Source organism: Leptopilina boulardi, unplaced genomic scaffold, assembly GCF_019393585.1.
Source record: "Leptopilina boulardi isolate dan_hultmark-lab unplaced genomic scaffold, ZJU_Lbou_2.1 LbouV2_372, whole genome shotgun sequence".
NCBI lineage: Eukaryota > Metazoa > Arthropoda > Insecta > Hymenoptera > Figitidae > Leptopilina > Leptopilina boulardi.
Window position 1 is genome coordinate 2,076,385 of NW_026137943.1, and position 21,586 is coordinate 2,097,970.

At 30.7% G+C, this 21,586-nt stretch overlaps 2 protein-coding genes across 2 annotated transcripts in view; one reads left to right on the plus strand and one right to left on the minus strand.

Moving 5' to 3' along the window:
* Positions 1–3,572, minus strand: part of LOC127287666 (cone-rod homeobox protein) — a 36,159-nt gene extending 32,587 nt beyond the window's left edge. Inside the window, exon 1 of the mRNA XM_051314722.1 lies at positions 2,962–3,572. The gene's annotated coding sequence lies outside the window, so the exon portion shown is untranslated. The remainder of the gene's footprint in view (positions 1–2,961) is intronic.
* An 11,058-nt stretch (positions 3,573–14,630) lies between these two features.
* Positions 14,631–21,586, plus strand: part of LOC127287656 (cGMP-dependent protein kinase, isozyme 2 forms cD4/T1/T3A/T3B) — a 56,011-nt gene continuing 49,055 nt past the window's right edge. The window contains exon 1 of the mRNA XM_051314709.1: positions 14,631–15,624. Coding sequence (XP_051170666.1) covers positions 15,101–15,624 — 524 coding nt within the window. The 5' untranslated portion in view covers positions 14,631–15,100. The remainder of the gene's footprint in view (positions 15,625–21,586) is intronic.

Below are 21,586 nucleotides of genomic sequence, written 5' to 3' on the forward strand. Positions count from 1 at the left end.
AATTTTCCGTTGAATCTACAATCAGATATATATCATTGATTCGTTGAAAGTTCACTGATCATAGTTTTATTGATTCAATCAATTCAATTTCACCTGATATATATAGGAAAATACACAATTTGAAATTCTATTTTAAATTTAACTCGGTACTATTTTTCCTATATACTATGATTATATATAATTGTATTCACTCAAATATTATATATAATTGTTTTAATTTTACTATTACGACAGTTTTAAAAATTACTATAAACTATTTTATATTTTCTATAATATAAAAAAAAATTTTTAAATAATTAAACCCTTTCTTAATAAATTGTAATAAAATAATTTTTAAGAAAAAATTTAAACAAATTAATATAAAATGATGATCTGTCAATTTGCATTAATTGAAACAAGATGTTGTAGAGGATAATTCAAAATAATTGTTTATTTTTTCTCTCTCTGTATATATAGGCATCTATTATTATTTACACTTGGGTCAGTTTACTTGACTTAAAAGTTTCGATCAAGAAATTTAATCTTCATATCTTAACAATCTTAAATTGGCTGATTGAAATAATGCCATTTGACACACAGCCATATTGGTATTTAATAGAATAATAAAAAAAAATTAAACGATTTTATAACGGCAATTATATATATATATATATGTTATTATATATGTAGTAAACATGGTTTTATTATTTTTCACTATATAGCGCGCGTTTAGATTGAGTTATATAATTAACAAAATTGGTCTCACAAGTGATTTCTTTTGAATAATAATATTGCATTAGTATTACTCTTTCGCGTTGTATATCAACCAATCAAGTATCGAGCTCATTCGATAAATATATATCGATCGTACAATCGATAACATAACCCTTATATTAATTTTATACTAAATTCGTTAAGAATTTATTAATTTCGTTAGTATATTTATGTAGAAAGAGAGAGAGAGTAAAAAAAGTGTGCGGGCTCTATAAATGAAGAAAGATCTTAATTTGAAAGAGGAGAGCAATATAAGGAGAATGACGTCATGGGTCTTGACCCTTCTTTATGTATATGTATAAAGCATTATATCTGCGGGTCGTTCGTCGCCGTTGTCATTTCGAGATATAATGTAGGCAAAAAGGGGTAGAATAAAACCCGCAGCTGCTGCCGCCCTGACTGCCAACACAATAATATCTAATTAATTTATTAATGAGGTTAACTTGGCAGGATTGGTCGTCAGACAGCGCGAGCCGCCAGCCACTATATTTCTTCACTGTAAGCATCTTCTGTATAGCTTCATATATATACACACACTCGCGTTTGGAATATGAATTAAGTTTAATCAGAGCGAAAGTGTCGGGCGCGTGTTGAATCTACCCGCAGGGCCGCAAAACATTATTATTATATTTTACATGGGAATTAAACGTACTCAAAAAATTATTATAATTAAGCCCCCTCTTCCTCTTCCTCGAGATAATCTCCTTCTTCGAATTAATAATTTTTAATTATATTAAATAGTGTGACATAATTTAATAAATTGTTTTCTTTTTGTTCATTTACGGAGCTAATTCCGTTAGTTCTAACAAGGGAATTATCACTTAGCGCCATCTACATCGAATGGAAAAATCAATTTGGAAACAAATTAAATTAATAAAAATCCTATGCCATGAACTAATAAAATTAGAAGTATAGTTTTCCAAATGCCGTCAATTCAAAAGTATTTATGCGCAACAGATGGCGTTAGTTCCAACTGGGGAATTAACACCAAGCGCCATCTACATAACTACTTACCCCATAGATTATATAGAATCTCATTTTAGTTAAAAAATGGAATAATATATTTGAATTGTAGATAATTTTTACTGAAGAAATTCCTTTTAATTTATTATTATAGAATGAAAGTATAATAGAAATTTTTACACAAAAAAAAATATGTTTTTAAATCTGTTTTCAAGAAAGAGGGAGAATATGAGGGAGAGGTTGAGAAAAAAAAGTGGAAGCCCACGAAATCGCGCTTGGAAAGTTCTGACGAGCTTTCTGGCGAGAGCTTAGCCGCAGACAGCTGCCGCGGTCCCCGGAGGGATTCTGGCTCCTGTCTGACGAAAACGAACACTGACAGCCGCCCTTATACCCATCATCGTCGACCCAACCACTTTCTTCTCATTCTATATATATATATATATTTCTTTTTTTTAGCGTGCGGGGCATAATCTCGAGTTTCTCCTTCTATTACCCCCTCCCACATCACTTTATTTTTTAACTACATTTCGAAAATTATATTTACAATTTTTTTTTTTGAAATTTTATTTTCATTAAATGATCAAATATATCGTAAAGTAGAATTTCAAAGATGAAAAATTGTCATTTATAATTGATTGCATAATTCTTTGCAAAGATGTCCAAAGGTTCTCTCGAAGTATTTAATCTCAATTGCCGTTCGTGATCTAGAATTTTAATCGTGTCTATTTAAAAAAAATAAATAATTTTTGAATTATATAATATTAACATTTCGCGAATAAAATGTGAAATAATATTTTGAATATTGAAAAAAAGTGGCAAATAATTGAATATATTTTTATTTGCCTCTCTCTCTCTCAAGACATAAATTAACTTTAACAGAATAATTTCAGTTTAATATATGAGAATGACATTTAAATTATTTCGACTTCATTGTATAACGTTGTAATTTTTATCAAAAATGATTGCTGCTAGTATATTTTTGACAAGATTTTCAGGATATATTATATATACATAATCGCAAAATTGCTTCATCTAATTGACGAAAACTGTTTAAATTAATCCGATTAGTATTTCATATATATTTAATTATAAATAATTTGAATTCTTTATTACTTTCTTTAAAAATTTAATCCGCTATTGCAGATTTGAGAATTAAACTATTTTTTTTTTTAGGGGCAAACAATTTTTTTCTCCCTTTTTTGGATGAAAATTACTTTTAAAATATACCGATGAATGAAAATTTACCTTGACCAAAGGTGGACTATGATTTGATGGGAGATAATGTCCTGAAGTTGGACTCGCTGGAGGCCCTGCGCCCCCGGGCGAGACGTTACCACCTCCGGGGGTGAGAATCCTGGACTCGTGACTGAACAACACTTTACCGGTTTTCTCCGCACTTTCGCGGACCTTTTTTCAAAAAAAAAAATTCTTATTCACAATCAGTATTTTTATCAAGTTCGAAAAAAAAGATTACAAACACTGCCCCTAAAAAAAATCACAATTTCGTATATGAGAAAAATTTGGCAATTTTTTTTTTAAAGTTCAATAATTTTTTTTCAAAGGTTACGATTCAGGCGAAAATTTGAAATAATAAATTGTACCAATATGGCAAGGTGTTTGAATTTTTTAAGTTATATTTTGTAAAACACCATTGTTATCACAAACACTGGAAGAAAAGTTTTTTTTTTTGGAAAGAAATTAGATAGAGGAATTAAAAAACACTCGGGGGAATATTTTTTTTTTTTTTTTTTAATTTCTAGTAGGGGGATGAAGGGGGAACCGGTAAAGTTCAACGATCACCGTGACGAGAACCAGTGAATCGGACTCGGTCCGATGATGATCTGTGTCGCGGATTGCCGTTAAGATTGGGAAACGAAAAACGTGCGCGATAGGCGGTACGCGCAGACGTGGAGAAGTCGCGGGGGCGGAGTCCACGTGAAGGATCACAGCGAAAAGCGGGGGTGGCACCACGTGGTTTTATTGGGCAAATAACGTGTACGACAAACATCCCCTACTTTGTTGAGGGAGATATCTCTCTCTCTCCCTCTCTCTTTTTTCCTCTTTCTCTCCCTCTCTCTCTCTTGGAAACGCGGCACGACGAGAACGAACGTCGGGCGAGGCTGATAGTCGTCCTAGTGTAAATCGTGTTTACCCCCTCATCTATAGAGTGAATCCCTGTATATCAGCTCCGGCGGCGCTTCCTCCCTCTTTTGTTCCTCTTCTTCTTTTTACCATAGAATTTTCTCTCTCTCTCTTTCTCTTATTCATCTCTCTTTTTCTTATCTCTCTTCAACCACCTATTTTTTTCATCATATTTTTTCTTCTCAATAACAGACATCAAATATTCAAAATGGAAGATGAGAGTAATTATATTCTGTATGGGAAATTGAATTTGCATTTGGAATTTTGAGGATTCTTTTTTTTTTATTTACAAATTAAATTAGAAAATGGTTTTTAATTAATTTCGATTTAAATATTCGCGCCGAATGCTTAAGGAGGTTAGATCGCAGTGCGCATACTCACATCTTTCACGCATGCGCGTGAGAAGCTGCGCGGTGGCTCTCTGCGTCGATGTCTGTTTATTATGTCAACGAACTACTTTGCTGTCACATCAAATTACGTTAATATAGGTACAGAGAAGAAATTTTGCTGCACGAAAAAAAAGAAATTTACAGATGCTAACTGATATGTTTAATCGCGGATCTGTCAAAAATTAGTATAACCAAAGCTAAATTTTTTACTATGACAACAAAAAAGTTTGCTATGATAAAGAATATCAGTTTTAATTTTTAAAAATTAAATCACAGCAAAGTTTTTTGACCCCACTGCAAATTTGTTCGCTGTCTCTATATATGTTAGCTAACGTAATTTGATGTGGCAGCAAATTTTGTGTGGGATGAAAACAATTTGCTGTGACAGTAAACCCTACTGAAATGTAAGATATCTTATATATAAATTTTTAAATAATTATTAAGACCACACGGAAAAAAAGAAAAAGTAATTTTTACTATACTTTCATAGTAAAAAAAGGACCTGTCCGAAGTTTCTGCGCATCTCTGGTAACTTTTACTCCAAAAATAGTAAAATTGACTATTTTTGTAGTAAATTTTACTGTCCCACTTGGAAAGATTCCACGGAAAGTGCCCCCTGAAAGTTCTATCAGAATTCCGCCGTAACTTCCAACGTAATTCCGTCGGAATTCCATCGGAGTTCCAAAGAATCTCCAATGGGATTCCGACGGAATTCCGATTAATTTCTTTCGAAAATTTTAGAGTCCTAATTCCGTCGGAATTCCATCGGAGTTCCAAAGAATCTCCAATGGGATTCCGACGGAATTCCGATTAATTTCTTTCGAAAATTTTAGAGTCCTAATTCCGTTGGAATTCCGTCAGAACTCCGTCGGAATCCCATCGGAAATTCTTTGGAACTCCGATGGAATTCCAACGGAATTACGTTGGAAGTTCCGGCGGAATTCTGATAGAACCTCCAGGGGGCACTTTCCGGGGAATTTTTCCAAGTGGGGTTTTCGTAGTAATTTTTACTATTTCGGAAGTATATTTTACTATTTTTGGAGTAAAATTTGCCAGAGATGCGCAGAAACATCGGACAGTTCCCGTTTTTACTATGAAAGTATAGTAAAAATTACTTTTTTTTCGTGTAACATTGTTTATCACAGCAAACATTTTCGTTGTCATAGTAAAAAATTTAGCATTGGTTACTAATTTTAACAGATATCCGATAGCAAACATCAGTTAGCATCTGTAAATTTCTTTTTTTTTCATAAGCTGTTTACCTATTTAGAGGTAAAATTCCCTCTCCAGTTAGAAAAATGAGTATTTTCCGCACAGGTATTAAAAAAAAGTTATTTTTATACACGAATTAAATTTTTTTTCCATTTCAATTTTGTAAAATGAACAAAACACCTGAGATATTACTTTAGACACCAGATATTTAGTTGATTCGAGAGAGTCCGAAAATTACTCCACAGATAGTGAAAATGTGGTAATATATATATATATATATTTCGTTGTGTATATGTATAGGTTCACAAGCGTGGCGCGGTATAATTCAGTCACCACGTAACACAATTATCTTTCTCTCTATATAGTGTTTCTCTCTTGTGCTTATTGGAAATCCAGCTTTACCCTCGAGAGAGATAGAGAGAGGGAGAGAGAACCAACTATGAAGAGCCCCGAAGCATATACGAACATACGCGAATAAGCATGCATTTGTGTGAATTTAGTGTGTATATGTATGTATCCTGAATCTACATTGCCACAGGCAGTTCGTGGTCAAACTTTGAGTCGCTACAGGCAAATTTAATGGAATCCTAACTCGGCACAAGAGCCGTTTGGACCAGCATTGAAGCAGCAATGTCGACTCCAGTATTAAAACTAATTTTCTATAATTTCTTTATTTCGATTATTTTTTTTTTTCACTAAAAGTTTTATTATAATAACTATAAACTATATTAATAATTATTAATATAATCACAGAAAATTAAAAGGCATTAAAATAAGCTGCAACGCTTCTTATTTTAATCCAATTTTGCTTATTTTAATACCAAAATGAATTAAAATAAGCAAAATTTGATTAAAATAAGAAGCGTTGCAGCTTATTTTAATGCCATTTAATTTTCTGTGATATAATTATTAATATAATTATTGATAAACAGTATAAGCATAATAGGCTAGTTTTATTTCGAAATGAAGGAAAACAACTACTGCTCATGCGTTGGAAATCGACCAATTAGAAGGAGTCTAGTGACAATTTCTCGAACTAGAAAGCACTTTAAGTTCATTAAAATTAGCCTTGTGCGGGCATTAATTTTTTATTCCTACATTTTAAATTAATTAGAATTGCTTGGATATAATTTCATAATATTCAGAATTAAAACCTAATAAGAAGCAGTAGAAATAAATTTTAAAGTCAATTAACCAATTGAAAGAAATACTTTAGGTTAGAAGTTATATTTTTTGTGGACATATAAAGAATGAATTTGTTTGCCACATCTTCTTTCTCATTCAATTTTAATAACTGAAACTATGCGGCAGCTGTGAATAATCTTTCGACCACCAGAGTGTGTGCGTCAGACGTTGTATGTTATTCAATTTAGAGACCCAAGCTTTGTAATTGATAGTAAGTACTTAGTAGATTGAATCTAATATAGTCACTATATAAATTAGTAGAATATTCGAAACAAATTGCTTTAGGTTTTTTTTATTTTTTTAACTAATATATAACAATAATCTTAATAAATAGTTACAGGTAGTCGAAATTTTGTTTTACAAAGAAATTTAGAGATAAATTGCATCAATTTCATCAGTTTTTAGGCCAGTTAAAAAAAGTAACAAATTTTCTGAGAAGGACATTCAGTGACCCTGCAATCGCATGGTTGAAATAAATTGAAAGAAGCGGACAGCTATCAATTTACCGATAAGTGACAATCCCTGTGTGGATTATCGAATTTGATGCTCGGCCAGTGTGTGTATGTGTTTTTAATGCAAATGCAGCCGCAACGTGTGGAAAAAATCAAAAGTTTGTGCGCTGGAATAAAAGGCGAAAAAAAAGTGAAACGAAAAATATAAAAGAAAAATCGAGTTAAGATTCGGTGAATTGGAAAAATTTTAGTATTTAAAAATTCAATATTTCTATATGATAAGTTTCTGCAATATTCCTTAAAGTATATATATATGTTAGGTACAATACGCAGGGCCGTATAATTTAACAAATCTTACAGTATAGAATTAATATTGAAGGTTTCACAAAGTTTCTAGAATATATTCTGTAAAGGTTACAGAACGTTTCTATAAAGTTTATGGAATATTCTTTAAGAAACAATTGGAGATTTCACAAAGTTTGTAGAACATTCTGTAAAGTTTCTGGAATATTTCTTAAACTAGAATCATATCACTTATTATATAGGTTTCACAAAGTATCTAAAAGATTTTAGATCCATTTTTCTAGAACATTCTATGAAGTTTGCAGAAGTTGCTATGAGGTTTCTATATAGTAGGTTCCATAGTAGGTTCCATATAGTTTCAATAGATGGTTCTATAAAGTCTTCATGAAGGTTCAATGAAGTTTCTAAAATATTCCCTGAATATCCGCATAGTACATATATGTACAGAACTTTTTCAATTGTTCAGAATTACACCCTTACTCTCTAAATTTGAATCAGCGATAATTATACCACTGGTACCAATCAGCGGATATATACGCTGAAAAATCAGTGAAATTCCACTAATTCATCAATGCGTTATAAGCTGATTAGAATCAGTGGTATACTTATAGCTGAGAATCAGCGAGATTCCGCTGATTCAAATTTAGACACGGAAAAACTTTGTGCAAGAATCATTCCTAAATTTGTTCAGGAACTGAACCAACTAATCCCAGCCTAGTGTTTTGGTGTCTTCTAAAACAGTTCAAGAAACTTTCAACGCCCAGTGACTGAGATATTCCAATCGCGCCATTAACTAGAAGTCTTCCAATGTCATAATAAAAATACAAGTATTTTCTTGAATGATTTTTGTATTTTTCTGTAAATTTTGCAGAATTTTTCTCATATCCTCAGTTCCTAAACAAAATGATTCTTGAACAAAGTTTTTCCGTGGAGAGTAAGATCTAGTTATGTCTGTTTTTATTTTCCAATTATTATAACCTAAAGAAATACAAAATTTGTTTAAAATCAACAACTTTATATATATACAAAAGTGATAGACACTTTATTCTTAGGTTCATGTCGTATAGAAAATACGCCACAGCCGACGCCTCGGTAGAATTCCGACAGCGTTACCAAGCGGCGAGGAGGTTGTTTAATAAAATAATCTTGTTATGCCGCTGTTGGGAGTTCGCCGGAAGGTGGGATGGACTAATGTAACCAGCAGCAGTAGCAAGGGATGGTAACCAAGGGGGTTGAAGGAGGGAGGATGATACAAGGTGGAGAACCAGTCAGAAGGGTTTTTGGGGCGGTGAGGAAAGAGAGAGAGAGAGGATACTCTGGGTAGGCCATGGGGGTACTAATACATAAAGTAGCTTAAAGTAGAAAATTGTGGAAGCGTCGTGATGCCTGGTGATTGCGTTACCTCCGGGCTTTGATTTAAAATGCAACGAGGGGCCACGAGACGGGGTAAGGGGGGTGGGGGTGAGCCAACGAGGGTGGGTTTCGAAAAGGGGCTCTTGCCAGTAGCTATGTTCTCTCTCTCGTCTCGAGAATCATGATGAGGGACGCGAGGAGAAGAAAATTCTCCTAGAAGAAGGAGAAGTAAATGAAGGAGAAGAAAAGGTTGGAGTGGGGCTTTAACGTCGAACTCATCTTGAGGCTCGCGTGGGGATAAGAGGTGGAGGAAATTCTTTCACCGGGTTGGGAAAAGCAGCTTTCTACCAGCCGCACACGAACTTTGCTTCATTCCCTCTATCTTATTTCTCCTATCCATATATAGCAATTCATGGTTTTCAGTTTCGGTGAGGTAATGAGATCTCACTTGGAGAGAATATATTTCCTTAGTTGATCTTCAGTTTTGTCTTGTGTCTTCAAACAAAATTGAAAACTACTACCGTAACTCAAATTGAAATCCAGAGATTGTCAATTCAAAAATCCATTATGTTTTGTGAAATAGATATTGTTTGTCCTTTTATTTTAATAAATATTTAAATACACTAATAATTTCACACATTTTCGAAAGGGTTTCATAAGGCTGAGTAATGAATTAATTAGCTGAATCAATTCGAGCAGGCAAGAAGGTGAAATTAGAGTGAGGGAAACGAGGGATTAAGTGTAATCTGGCTTATTTCATTCGGCAAGAGGGGTTGACTCGAGAGAGAGAGAGAGAGAGATATACGTGTACGGAAAAGTGGATGGGATGTCGAGAAAGGAACAAACGATGTGACAATTTGTAAGTTAGTGTCATTTCAGGACTCGAATCTCACAAGTTTCCATCTCTCCTTTTCACCTTTCGACATTTCTCGTGGTTCACTTGTATCCCTAGCGGGTTTATATAAGAGGGTTCTTGAACGAATCTAGACTGACAGGAAACCTACGGGACTTCCCCGAGAAAAGATCCTACCATAGGTCATTTTTTACCCTCGGGATTCTGTCACAGTTGAAGTGGAGTCTCTGTTCCTTTTTTCCTCGGCGCTTTAACAAACTAGATTCATCAAATTCGTTCCCTCTATAAGCCGCTCAACTCTATTTGAGGTTGATTTTTTCCAATCGGGATTTAAATCGATTTTAAATTATACTGATGAAAATTTTTTAAACTAATGTATGGATTTTACAAAGATAAATTTATTTATCTTGATACAATATATAGATTATTTTCAATTTTTCTCGAAAGTGAAATAAAGGAGTAAAATTTCGCGATGTTGGTATTTTGACAAGGTTGGATCTCGGTGTTAAATCATCTGTCGCCCAGGAGTTACAGCCAAAATGGCTTCAGAGGCAACCTTAAGTCCCCAGCTGTCTGTCTGCTGTCACTCAGACCGTCGCATTACGCCCGACCCAAGGTGGCTTTCTCCTCCGCATAAAATGGAGTGTTTACGTCTAATCATATTTTCAGTGTGTTCAATTTATTAAAAAAAAAAAAGTTAAATTTTCCCAAATCCTTATTGCGACACAGAAACATTAACTTTTTTTCAAAGAAATTTTTTTTTTACCCCTTCCATAAAGAAATATTAATTAAGTATATATTATTGAAACCACAAAATGAAAATTGAGATTCAATTAAAGATTTTGCCTCTACCCGGGGGAAGTTAAAATGAGAGAATCACGTAAAAATCCTGGAAACTTTTCTACGTTCCGAACAAGAAGGATAATCAGGTTAAAGCTGGAATCCGGATCGGATGAGAAAATGAGGGAATCGACGGAACTTCGTTAATTCGCTTCTGAATTCGGGTTGAACGGATCTAATTATTGATAACGTGTGCAATTCCAATTCAAGGCAATTTTTTTTTTGTTCATCTATTAAAAAAAAAAAAAAATTGCGAAATGCATATGATTTTAGGAAACCTCTTGAAATTGAATCTATAATATGAAAAGTGGAATATTATATATATACCATTTGCGATTATTTCAACTACTTTTCCATTTTTATTGTGACGATTGATTCAATTGAGAGACGAATTTTCAATAAGTAACAAAAAAAAAAGTGAATTCGCATACTTTTTTGGTATTCCCCAGGTCGATTTTATGGAATTCTTTTGAAAGAAAAACTACTTTGTGAATTGAAGTTAGGGAGATATATATCGGTGTATATATATATATATAGAAAAGAGAATGAGCGACCGAATGAATAATAAATACGGTTATCGTTTAGTTGATATTTTTTGTCGGGAGCGTAAGTTGGAAGTGAAACAGGGTGAGATCAAAGTCTTCTATATTCAAGTCTATATAGTGAGGGACACTCACCCCATTTTTATATTCTTCGTCGTCGCGTCAAATAAAATGTTTGCATTTATGATTCGACTGTCGTTTTGCGCATCCTTTAACAATTGCGTGAAAAGCTTTATATATGTTTGATGTGTATATCTTTTGTCAGTAACTGACAAATTTCTTCATTTATTGCGTAAAATTTCTATTTTTACAATATTTTATATTTTTGATGATAAATTTTGTATGCCTAAAATTTTTTTTCATTGTGCGAGAAATATTATTTGTTTCAATGGTATTTCCAATAATGAAATTATTTAGAGAAGCTTAAATCTCGGATGTCAAAAGAAACATTTGGGTGAATTTGTATCGTTAAAATCCTGTCAATGCGAATAATGGGATTAGCCACTTGGAATGGAGAAAGTAGTGGTGGTTTTGGACATTTTGGTTTCATTGAAGAGTGGTCGATGCGGAGGCGATGGAGCGGCTAATAAACGATAACGACAATGGAGTAGAGGGTTTGTGTAGGGAATAGACTCCTGGGGAGGGAGGGGCGCTGATTGTCAGGACATTGGTGCGGTTCCGTTAGAAACTGAACACGTACGAATATATATATATATATATTTACATCTATGTTAGGTACGAGACAGATGGAGCAGTAACGAGTACACAATGCGATGCAAATTGCTTCACTCGCTCACTCATTCAGCCAGCGAATCGCTATGTACCACGATGGTATTACTAACATCGCTATTCTATTATGACATTACAGTTCCCCGAGCCGCGGCGTGCCCATTACGCACCGCCGCGCCAGCTCCCTCCAGGCATCCAATCAGCTAACTCGGTAACTAGCTCTCCTCGCCGAGAGACGGAAGCCAATATCGAATACCCCAAAAGTCGCCCAAGGCCAGGGAACACCAATGAAATTTTTTACTAAGGAAATATTATATAGTCAAGAAATGATTATACAATAGAATAATTTGAATATACCCCAAAAAGATATATACATTAAAAATTATTACACTACATTGAAGAACCTCCCTCACCCGCCTATCACTGTACATGACAAAATTGAATTCACTCAACTTTTATGAAACATTTATCTAATAAAAAAAATGTAAAACAGAAATTAAATATAAAAATTTAGATTCGCAAACATTTATATATTTATAAATAATATTCACAAATTGTAAATAATAGTTTGTATAAATATTACATTAACAATTTAAAATATAACAATCAAAATAAAATAAAGATTAAGCTAATCCAGATGAAGATAATGATGACAGTAAATCATAGATCATATAACCATAGATCCATATATCCATAGATCCATAGATGATTGATCCATGGATCATAGATCCATAGATAATTGATCCATAGGTCATAGATCCATAGATCATAGATCCATAGATCATAGATCCATAGATCCATAGATCATAGATCCATAGATCATTGATCACTAGATCATTTATACATACCTCATTGATCCATATATCATTGATCTAGAGATCTATAGATTCATAGATCATTGATCCATAGATTATTGATCCATAGATTATTGATCCATAGATCATTGATCCATAGATCATTGATCCATAGATCATTGATCCATAGATCATTGATCCATAAATCATAGATCCATAAATCATAGATCCATAAATCATAGATCCATAAATCATAGATCCATAAATCATAGATCCATAAATCATAGATCCATAGATCATAGATCCATAGATCATAGATCCATAGATCATAGATCCATAGATCATAGATCCATAGATCCATAGATCATAGATCCATAGATCATAGATCCATAGATCATAGATCCATAGATCATAGATCCATAGATCATAGATCCATAGATCATTGATCCAATGATCATTGATCCATAAATCATTGATCCATAAATCATTGATTCATAGATCATAGATCCATAGATCATAGATCCATAGATCATAGATCCATAGATCATAGATCATTGATCATAGATCATTGATCCATAGATCATAGATCATTGATCCATAGATCATAGATCATAGATCATAGATCATAGATCATAGATCATTGATGCATAGATCATAGATCATAGATCATTGATCCATAGATCATAGAGTCATAGATCATTGATCCATATATAATTGATCTGTAGATCATTGTTCCAAAAATCATATATCCATAGATCATTGATCCAATGATCCATAAATCATTGATCCATAGATCCATAAATCATAGATCCATAGATCATAGATCCATAGATCATAGATCCATAGATCATAGATCCATAGATCATAGATCCATAGATCATAGATCCATAGATCATAGATCCATAGATCATAGATCCATAGATCCATAGATCCATAGATCCATAGATCATAGATCCATAGATCCATAGATCCATAGATCCATAGATCCATAGATCATAGATCTATAGATCATAGATCCATAGATCATAGATCTATAGATCATAGATCATAGATTCATAGATCATAGATTCATAGATCACAGATTCATAGATCATAGATTCATAGATCATAGATCCATAGGTCATAGATCATAGATTCATAGATCATAGATCCATAGATCATAGATCCATAGATTCATAGATCATTGATCCATATATAATTGATCTGTAGATCATTGTTCCAAAAATCATAGATCCGTATGTTTTCGATCTATAATAATTCTATAATAATTTAGGGCTTTCATATATTTATGAATATATAATCTATATGTATTGATGAATGAATTATAATGTAGATATTTATTATTTATTGATCTATAGATTAATCATTTATGATCAGAATATTAACGTACATCATTTTTTAAACCAATGTTGTTATTCACAAATTGTAAACATTTTTAGGCAAATCTTATTGCTTCTAATTTCTAAAAGTCCTTTTTATAAACAATTTATAAACAATAGTTAGTGTAATAAATTTATTTATATATCCTCTAATATTTTTTGAATATTAATGCTTTCTTAAATAATTCTTTGAATATATCTTATATGTTTTAAAAGCGAGAAATAATGTTACAGTTTCCTGAATTACCTTTTGCGAGATGATGTCAGTGTTTGCTAGAATCTCACTAGAGCGCGCTTACATCCGCGTTTTCATATGTTTTAAAATCAATTTTTTCTTAAGAAGAATATTTTTGTTTCTTTCCATATAATGAAATCGAAAACATATAAAATTTTAAAAGTGGGAAGTAGAATTAATATTTTGTTCTTTTTTGAAAATAGGTTTAATATGCTTCTAGACTTGATAAAATAGTGTATACAATCTAGAATTAATTATAAACTAGTTTATTTCGTCCTTGTATGCTTTTTCAGATTGATTAAAAAAATTTCTGTCACCTAATAATACCTGATTTTTTAAAAAAATGTTTGCTTAAAACTAAAGTGTAAAATTTTTGATGAATACAATGAAAATTAAACAAAGCAATGTTTTCTTTCAAATCTTCACATTGGCAACATTGTTAGCACATGAGTGCCACCGTTCTGTAATTCTCTCAACTATACTCCCCCTTTCCGTGAGATCCATTGAAAAGAAGAAGGCAGGCGACCTAACCAGTACTGGCGGAGGGACAGTATTGGATGGGTTTTTGGTTAATTCGATCCCGCCACGTTCGAATGGATTTATTTTTTTTTTTCACGAGTCGAAAGAAGTAACCAAACACTTTGGATGTGTCACTCGTGAACATCGTTCATGGTGAATTTATAAAATCTCATCACTGATATTGTGTGTGTTTATTGAAAAATAGAAAAATATTTTTAAAAAAGATTTTTCTTTGGATTTATAATCAAAGCTTCGTGTCAATGGTGCCTCGCGTATTGTCACGATTAAAAATCGTCAACTCGTTGTTCGATGATAATAGTTGATGATAATTTAGAAGACACTATTATTCCTTTGGGAGAGACATCATCTCCCGCCACTAGGAGGAATTATCGATTAGCTGTGGACTTGGATCATCATCATTATTATTATTATTATTATTATCATCGACTTTGGGTGAATGGACCGCGGCGAGTGCCGGTTAATCAGCGACGCCTGCGTGTCTATGCGCGTGTGCTTCGACACCTTTTGCTTCTCGTCGACACAGCAGCGGCTGGCCGACGAGGAAGACGCATCGCAGTTGGCGAATTCAAATTCCACCACGGTTATTCATCCCGATCAAGGTGGTGGTGCCCTGCCAGGGACCACCGCACAAGTTATCCTGGCACCCCAACAACAACAACAACATCATCATCATCAGCAGCAGCAGCAGACGGTCGCCGCCATGGGCACACTGCGTGAGCTCCAGGAACTTTTGCGCGTCAAAGATGAAAGAATTGCCGATCTTGAAGAGCAATTGCGACGTCGCGATTCTGAAATTCAAGATTTGCGTAGTCATCTTGATAAATTTTTAAGTGTATTACCATTTAAATCGCCAATAACACCAACAAAACCACGACCCAGGAAACAACGGGCACAGGGCATCTCAGCTGAGCCACCACTTCAGGTTCTCGCGCCCCTGGTGGTTGTTGACAAGAGCGACAGGTTGGTGCCACGTGACTTTTTTTCCTCCCTTTTTTTTCCTTTTTCCTTTGGAGCATTGCTATTTTTAGATGACTCGCATGTGTATTTTCTTTTTGTTTGTTTCACTCATTCACTACAGTGCAAAAAGAAGTACATTGGAAGCAAGTTACCAAAAGTATCTTTATATCTTAAAAAAAAAAACTAATGCATTTTAAGATGTTTTTGATAACTTAGAAAGCAAGTAAACATCTTAAAAAGTCGACTAAAACATTTTAAAATAAGATACTTCTTTGTGTACCAAAGTCTTATTTTCTTTTTCTACTGTTTTGCAGTTATTTTCGAAAGAACAAATTTTCGTAATTTAGCTACACGTGAGAAAGAATTTCAAAATTCTGATATCGGAATATATATATTACTTTTTTAAATTACAAAACTGTAGAATATAATGAGTTTCTTTTTTAATGAAGATTATTGTCTTAAGAAACGATTTACTGTCATTAAATATTGTGTTTCTTAAGTTTTTAATCTAAATGACTCATAAAACTAAAAATAGAATGCCTTTTCAAAATATGATTAAGTTTTAGACTTAATTGTATTTTATTGGTATATAGATAACATAACCTAAAATTTAGAAATATAAGACTATTGTTATAAATGAAAAACGATAAGAAAAACTAAATGACATTTGCTGTTATGACACTATGAAACAATGTAATAGAAGAAAAAAGAAACTTTGACCCTGTTCTTATAAGATACTGAAAAATTCCTATAAAGACCTAAGTGACTAACAATTTGACAATTTTACCGATAATTAATAACTGAATAACGATCTAAGGGAACATTTAAACGTTCTTTTATTTAAAAAAAAAAATTTTTTTTAGGAATAAAATAAATAAAAATAATAACTAGTTCAAAGTATGTTTTTACCAATTAATGTAAATTAAGTTAATCTGCTTTATTCGGAAATTTTTAATTTTATCCATTTTATACATTGTTATCTATTTCTAAATATTTACTCATTTCTTAATTTTTATATATATATCTGTTTCTCAATGCTAATCATGAATCTCTATTCCTTAATTTTTTGTTGACAATAAATTTTCTTATATAGTAACTTTAGATTATTAATTTTATTATCTTAACACACAAAATTAAAAGTATCAAATTGATACCAAAAATATCAAATTGATACAAATTTTTAAATCAATTTGATATTTTTGGTATCAATTTGATACTTTTAAATTAGTGTGAAATTAACGAATGTTTTAGAAATTTTTTTTATTTATCATTTAATTCTTTTCTCGTCAAATAATAAAGAAAATTCGTTTTCTATTTTTGTTGAATATAAAATGTGAACAAAGATCGTTTTGGAATTTTCTCGTTTCTTTCTTCTCTATTGCACACGTGTGTTTCAAAAAAAAGAAAGAAAATTTTTTTTCCCTTCCATATAGAAGTAACCGTTTACAATCAGTAAAATCGTCATTGGTTTTCGTCTCAAGAGATACGCGGCCTTTGACGGATTTATTTTTGGAGCAGATGTTTCTGAAGAAATGTATAGGTAGAGGCGATAATATAAATATATATATATATATATATATATATATATATATATATATACACAAAGAATAGAGCACTGAGAAATGATACATCCGAGTATTGTAAGCACGTGCTTTTTGTTTCTTGGGCCACAGGTAGGACCATGAGATATTTATGACAATTCTAAAAGTGCATTTTATCAAGAGTTTTTATTTTAAAGAGAAGGTTTATGAAAATATTACCAAGTAATATTTATATCAGACATATTGGATCCGCCATTTTAAAATTTAGAATTTATTTATTTCTTGCGTCGTTAAAATTACATTATTATAATCGAAGATTTAATTTATTAAACACATCTTTAAAGCAGTATTATTGGAAAATTTTAAAGCTAATCCATTTCCTTGAAAGTTATGTTTACAATATGAGTTCTTAATGTAAATTTTTTTTTTTTAATGTGACTTGGAATTTCCTTGTCCTTGAAAATATTACTTATTTCTTCCTATTATTATAATTTATTTTTTTTTTGTATTTCAAAAAGAATTTATTGTAAAATAAACAAAAATTGTAAATATTCATTTTGCGATTTTTTTTCACAAAAATTTAAATTGTATAAAATGATATTTTTAATCATTTTTCTATGTTTTTGAAAAAAGAAAAAGAATTTTTACAATTCTGTCAGGAAAAATATTTTTCATTACAGTTCATTTACATAAAATATTTTCATTTTTGTTTTTTAATTTTGTTTCTCGCAACAGGAAACCGGAAAAGCTAGTTTTTATATTTACGAGAAATATTGCATGCATAGAATAATTAGCCTGAGGAAAATTTTCTCTATTTGAAAGATTCGAATGTATATAAATATTTTTAATAGTTTTAGATTTTCGTATTTTTATTTATTTAATTTTTTTTATTATTTGCTTTTTTTTTAAATTGACATCTCTTTGAAAAGGGATATCCTTTTGAATGAATTCTATATTTGAGATGATTGCGTGAGGGATTATTAAACAGATAAATTTTCCTCTTAATGTGAAATTATTCTTTTTTCTGTATTTATGTAAAAATAAAAGGAAACTGGTTAAATTTTTGATAATAATTGGGATTAGAAATTTACGCGAAACTGACCCACCCCTGAGCAACCATCTTCGGTTTTTTTTATCTCTTTCTTTTGCATATATGTTAGAAAAAGACGTAATGAAAACATGGCCACCATAACAAGGCTCTCAACAGATGGCGTATCGCAGTATTTCAGATCCCAATAAGTTTTTTTTTTTTTTTTTTGAGGGAAGCATAACCTTCAAATTTAGAAGCTCTCAAAAAGATCTATTTTAATTAAAAGGAATTTATTTTGTGCCAAAATAATGAGATATTTAAGTTCCCTTGAACTTGGCTTAATTGGACTTCCTTGGTCAGCATTCTATTTTCAAATTCATTAGTTATTATTATTATTATTTTTTTTTTTGTTACATTTGTTGAACTACTGAATTTATTGCCGTCCATTATATTACAGTTATCTAATTTTAACTTAGGAAATTTAATTTAAATAACATTAATTAATAATTTTTAATTAATTAATAATTAGTAATTATTAATTATTTAATGATTCGTAATTATTAATTATTTAATGATTAGTAATTATTAATTAAATAATAATTAGTAATTATTAATTAATTAATAATTAGTAATTATTAATTAATTGATAATTTTTAATAATTACTAATTATTGTAATAATTTTTATTATTTATTGAAGAAATAAGAAAAGACAAATTGAAGATTTTAGCAACTTTGAAAAAGTGTTTAGAAAAAAAAAAAAATTCACGCGTTGATTTGTCTTGAAATATCTGCAACTTTCTATAGAGAAAAATAATTATTTCTAAAAACAAACAAGAGATATTAAAGTGAAAGTTGAGTTTTATCCGATCTAATCAAAGTTACCTCCTCTGTATGTCTGTTGGAAAATGTCAAGTTATCAGGATAGTCAATCAACAAAAAAAAAAAATCGAGATATTCTTGGGAAGTGTAATTTTATTTTTTCATATATAATCAACTAAACAAGTGTCTATATATAAATATAATTTAAATATTTTAAAAATTCATTATACATTTTGAATGATGCAAATTCAAGCTCATAAAAATTAAGATATCGTTGATGGATTAATTCTCTTAATATTGTAATCATAAACAATTTTTATAGTACACATACATAATTCAAGAATTATGTCATTTTTTTTTCAATGAATAATTATTAATATTTTTTTGCAATTTAGCGCGAATAACATTCTTTTTAAAGATTTTTATTTAAACGTTTTTCCTTAAATCGAATTGATTGATTGTTAAAAATTTTTTTTTTTCATTATATATATAGTCAAGACAAACTTGTTGGATTGGGTCAGAAAAAAATCGGAGGTCAATGAGGAAAGGAGACAACTTCTCTTATATATTTGAGAATATAGATATATATATATATATTTATTTTTGGCCATGACTCTCGTGTGTCTATTTTATCAAATCGTTTTTATTCGTTTGCGCTTTGCCTTAAAGAGGATAATTAATAATAATGAGAGTAATAAATTTTTTTTTCTTTTATTTATATATCATTAGTAAATTGTTTGAACTAATTATAATTAGAAGCAGAAAGTTATACGATCCTCGGGGTATGATGAAGCAATTTATGACCTTTTTGTTTTTTATTTGATTTTTTGTTACGTAAAATGAACTATTACAAAAATTGAATTTTTCCTTAAAAAAGTTTATCTACTACTATTATTATTATTTTTTTTTTGCGAATGTTTATTTGGCTATGTGGGTACAATTTTTTGCTGTTTAGGTTTCTTTCTAGAAAAGTTTTTTTTTTGAATTATTTTTGAGATGAATCATAAAAAAGAAATAGAACCGCATAAAATTACCTTAGAGAAAAAAATTCTTTTTTAAGAAATGATCGTATTTTATGTATGCACATCAACTTATGCTTCGAGACACGAATTCATACAATGCATTTGGTTGTGTGTGCATTAGATATATATATATATATATATATATATATGCACTAAAGGGATTTAAATTCCACACTCGAAGTCAGGCGTTCATTGCCGACTGAATAACGTGATTCCTCACGATGATGATGATGATGATGATGATGATCACCAGTTCATATTCATCTTGGCACGTTTTTTTTTCTTCTTTTCTTTAAATATATATTTGCAGTTGAATTATATCTATAATACAGAAGATTTTTCCATGTCAAGTAAGCCATTTGTATGGAAGAAATGAAACTTCTTTTTTTTTTTCTTATCTAAGTCCTTATTTAAGTGTAATTGATTTATGTTAGGTCAGGGTCATTATATGGGACATCATCGAAACTCAATATAGAAAATCCAGATAATTCAAGATTATACCAGGAAAAATGTTAAATACGCACACACATTTAATATAAAAAAAATTTTCCAAAGGTGTAATGAAAATAATTTTTCACTTATCTTATCTTTTTTTTTTTGTCGCACTAATTCTCGAGATTAGAAGAAATCATTTATGCGCGATTAGAAGATATACTTAGACTATTTCGGTCAAATATATATAAATTATCATATACGCGGAATATTTAAATCTCTTTAACATATAAATATTTAATTATAAAATATTTACTATTTATGAAATATGTAATTTATTTTATATATTTATTTATAAAATATACTATAATCCATATATATTATTTAATAATTTTTATTAATTCTTTTAAAATTAATATTTGTTTTTAATTGTAATTTATTTCAACGCGTCATTTTCGAAAAAGTCGATTTTTTTTTTGTTATTGTCTCCCTCGCTTTAAATTCAAAGAGTAAAAATATTTTTGCTAATTATATTGTTTTCAGTAAAACGCTATACGCTGACTAAGCGTTCTATTATTAGAAAAACGAGGAAATGAAAATGAATTTTCAATTGAGTTATAACAAAATTTCTTCTTGGCATGAAATTTTTCTTAATATTCAATTTTTTTGGAAATTTAATTATTTCTTTTGTTTCCAAAAAAAAAAAAAAAATTCTATAGAACTTTTAGAAATTAATGAAATTTTTAATCTAGAAAAAAATGCGCTTTTAAAATTTAGGAAAAAAAAAATTTTTTTTATATACAATTTAATGTTTCGCGTGTAAAGTTCGTGAACTTTTTCTTTTATTCTATAGTTGAAAACGCGTCGATTGACGTCATCGTGTTGCGCACCATTGCGCGCGTTTAAGAATCATGTATCGTTTTCATTAAATCAAACTATGCACTCTAGTATTTGAGAGGATGGAACGAGATGGTCAAAGGCCATTGTACAATGTTCTATGCGTTATAAACATTTCTAATGGGATTCAAAAAAAAAACTATTCCATTTTTTATTTCCATACAAAAAATTGTAATATAAGTTTTTCATTCTTTTGATTCGAAAAACAATTTTAAAAAATTTT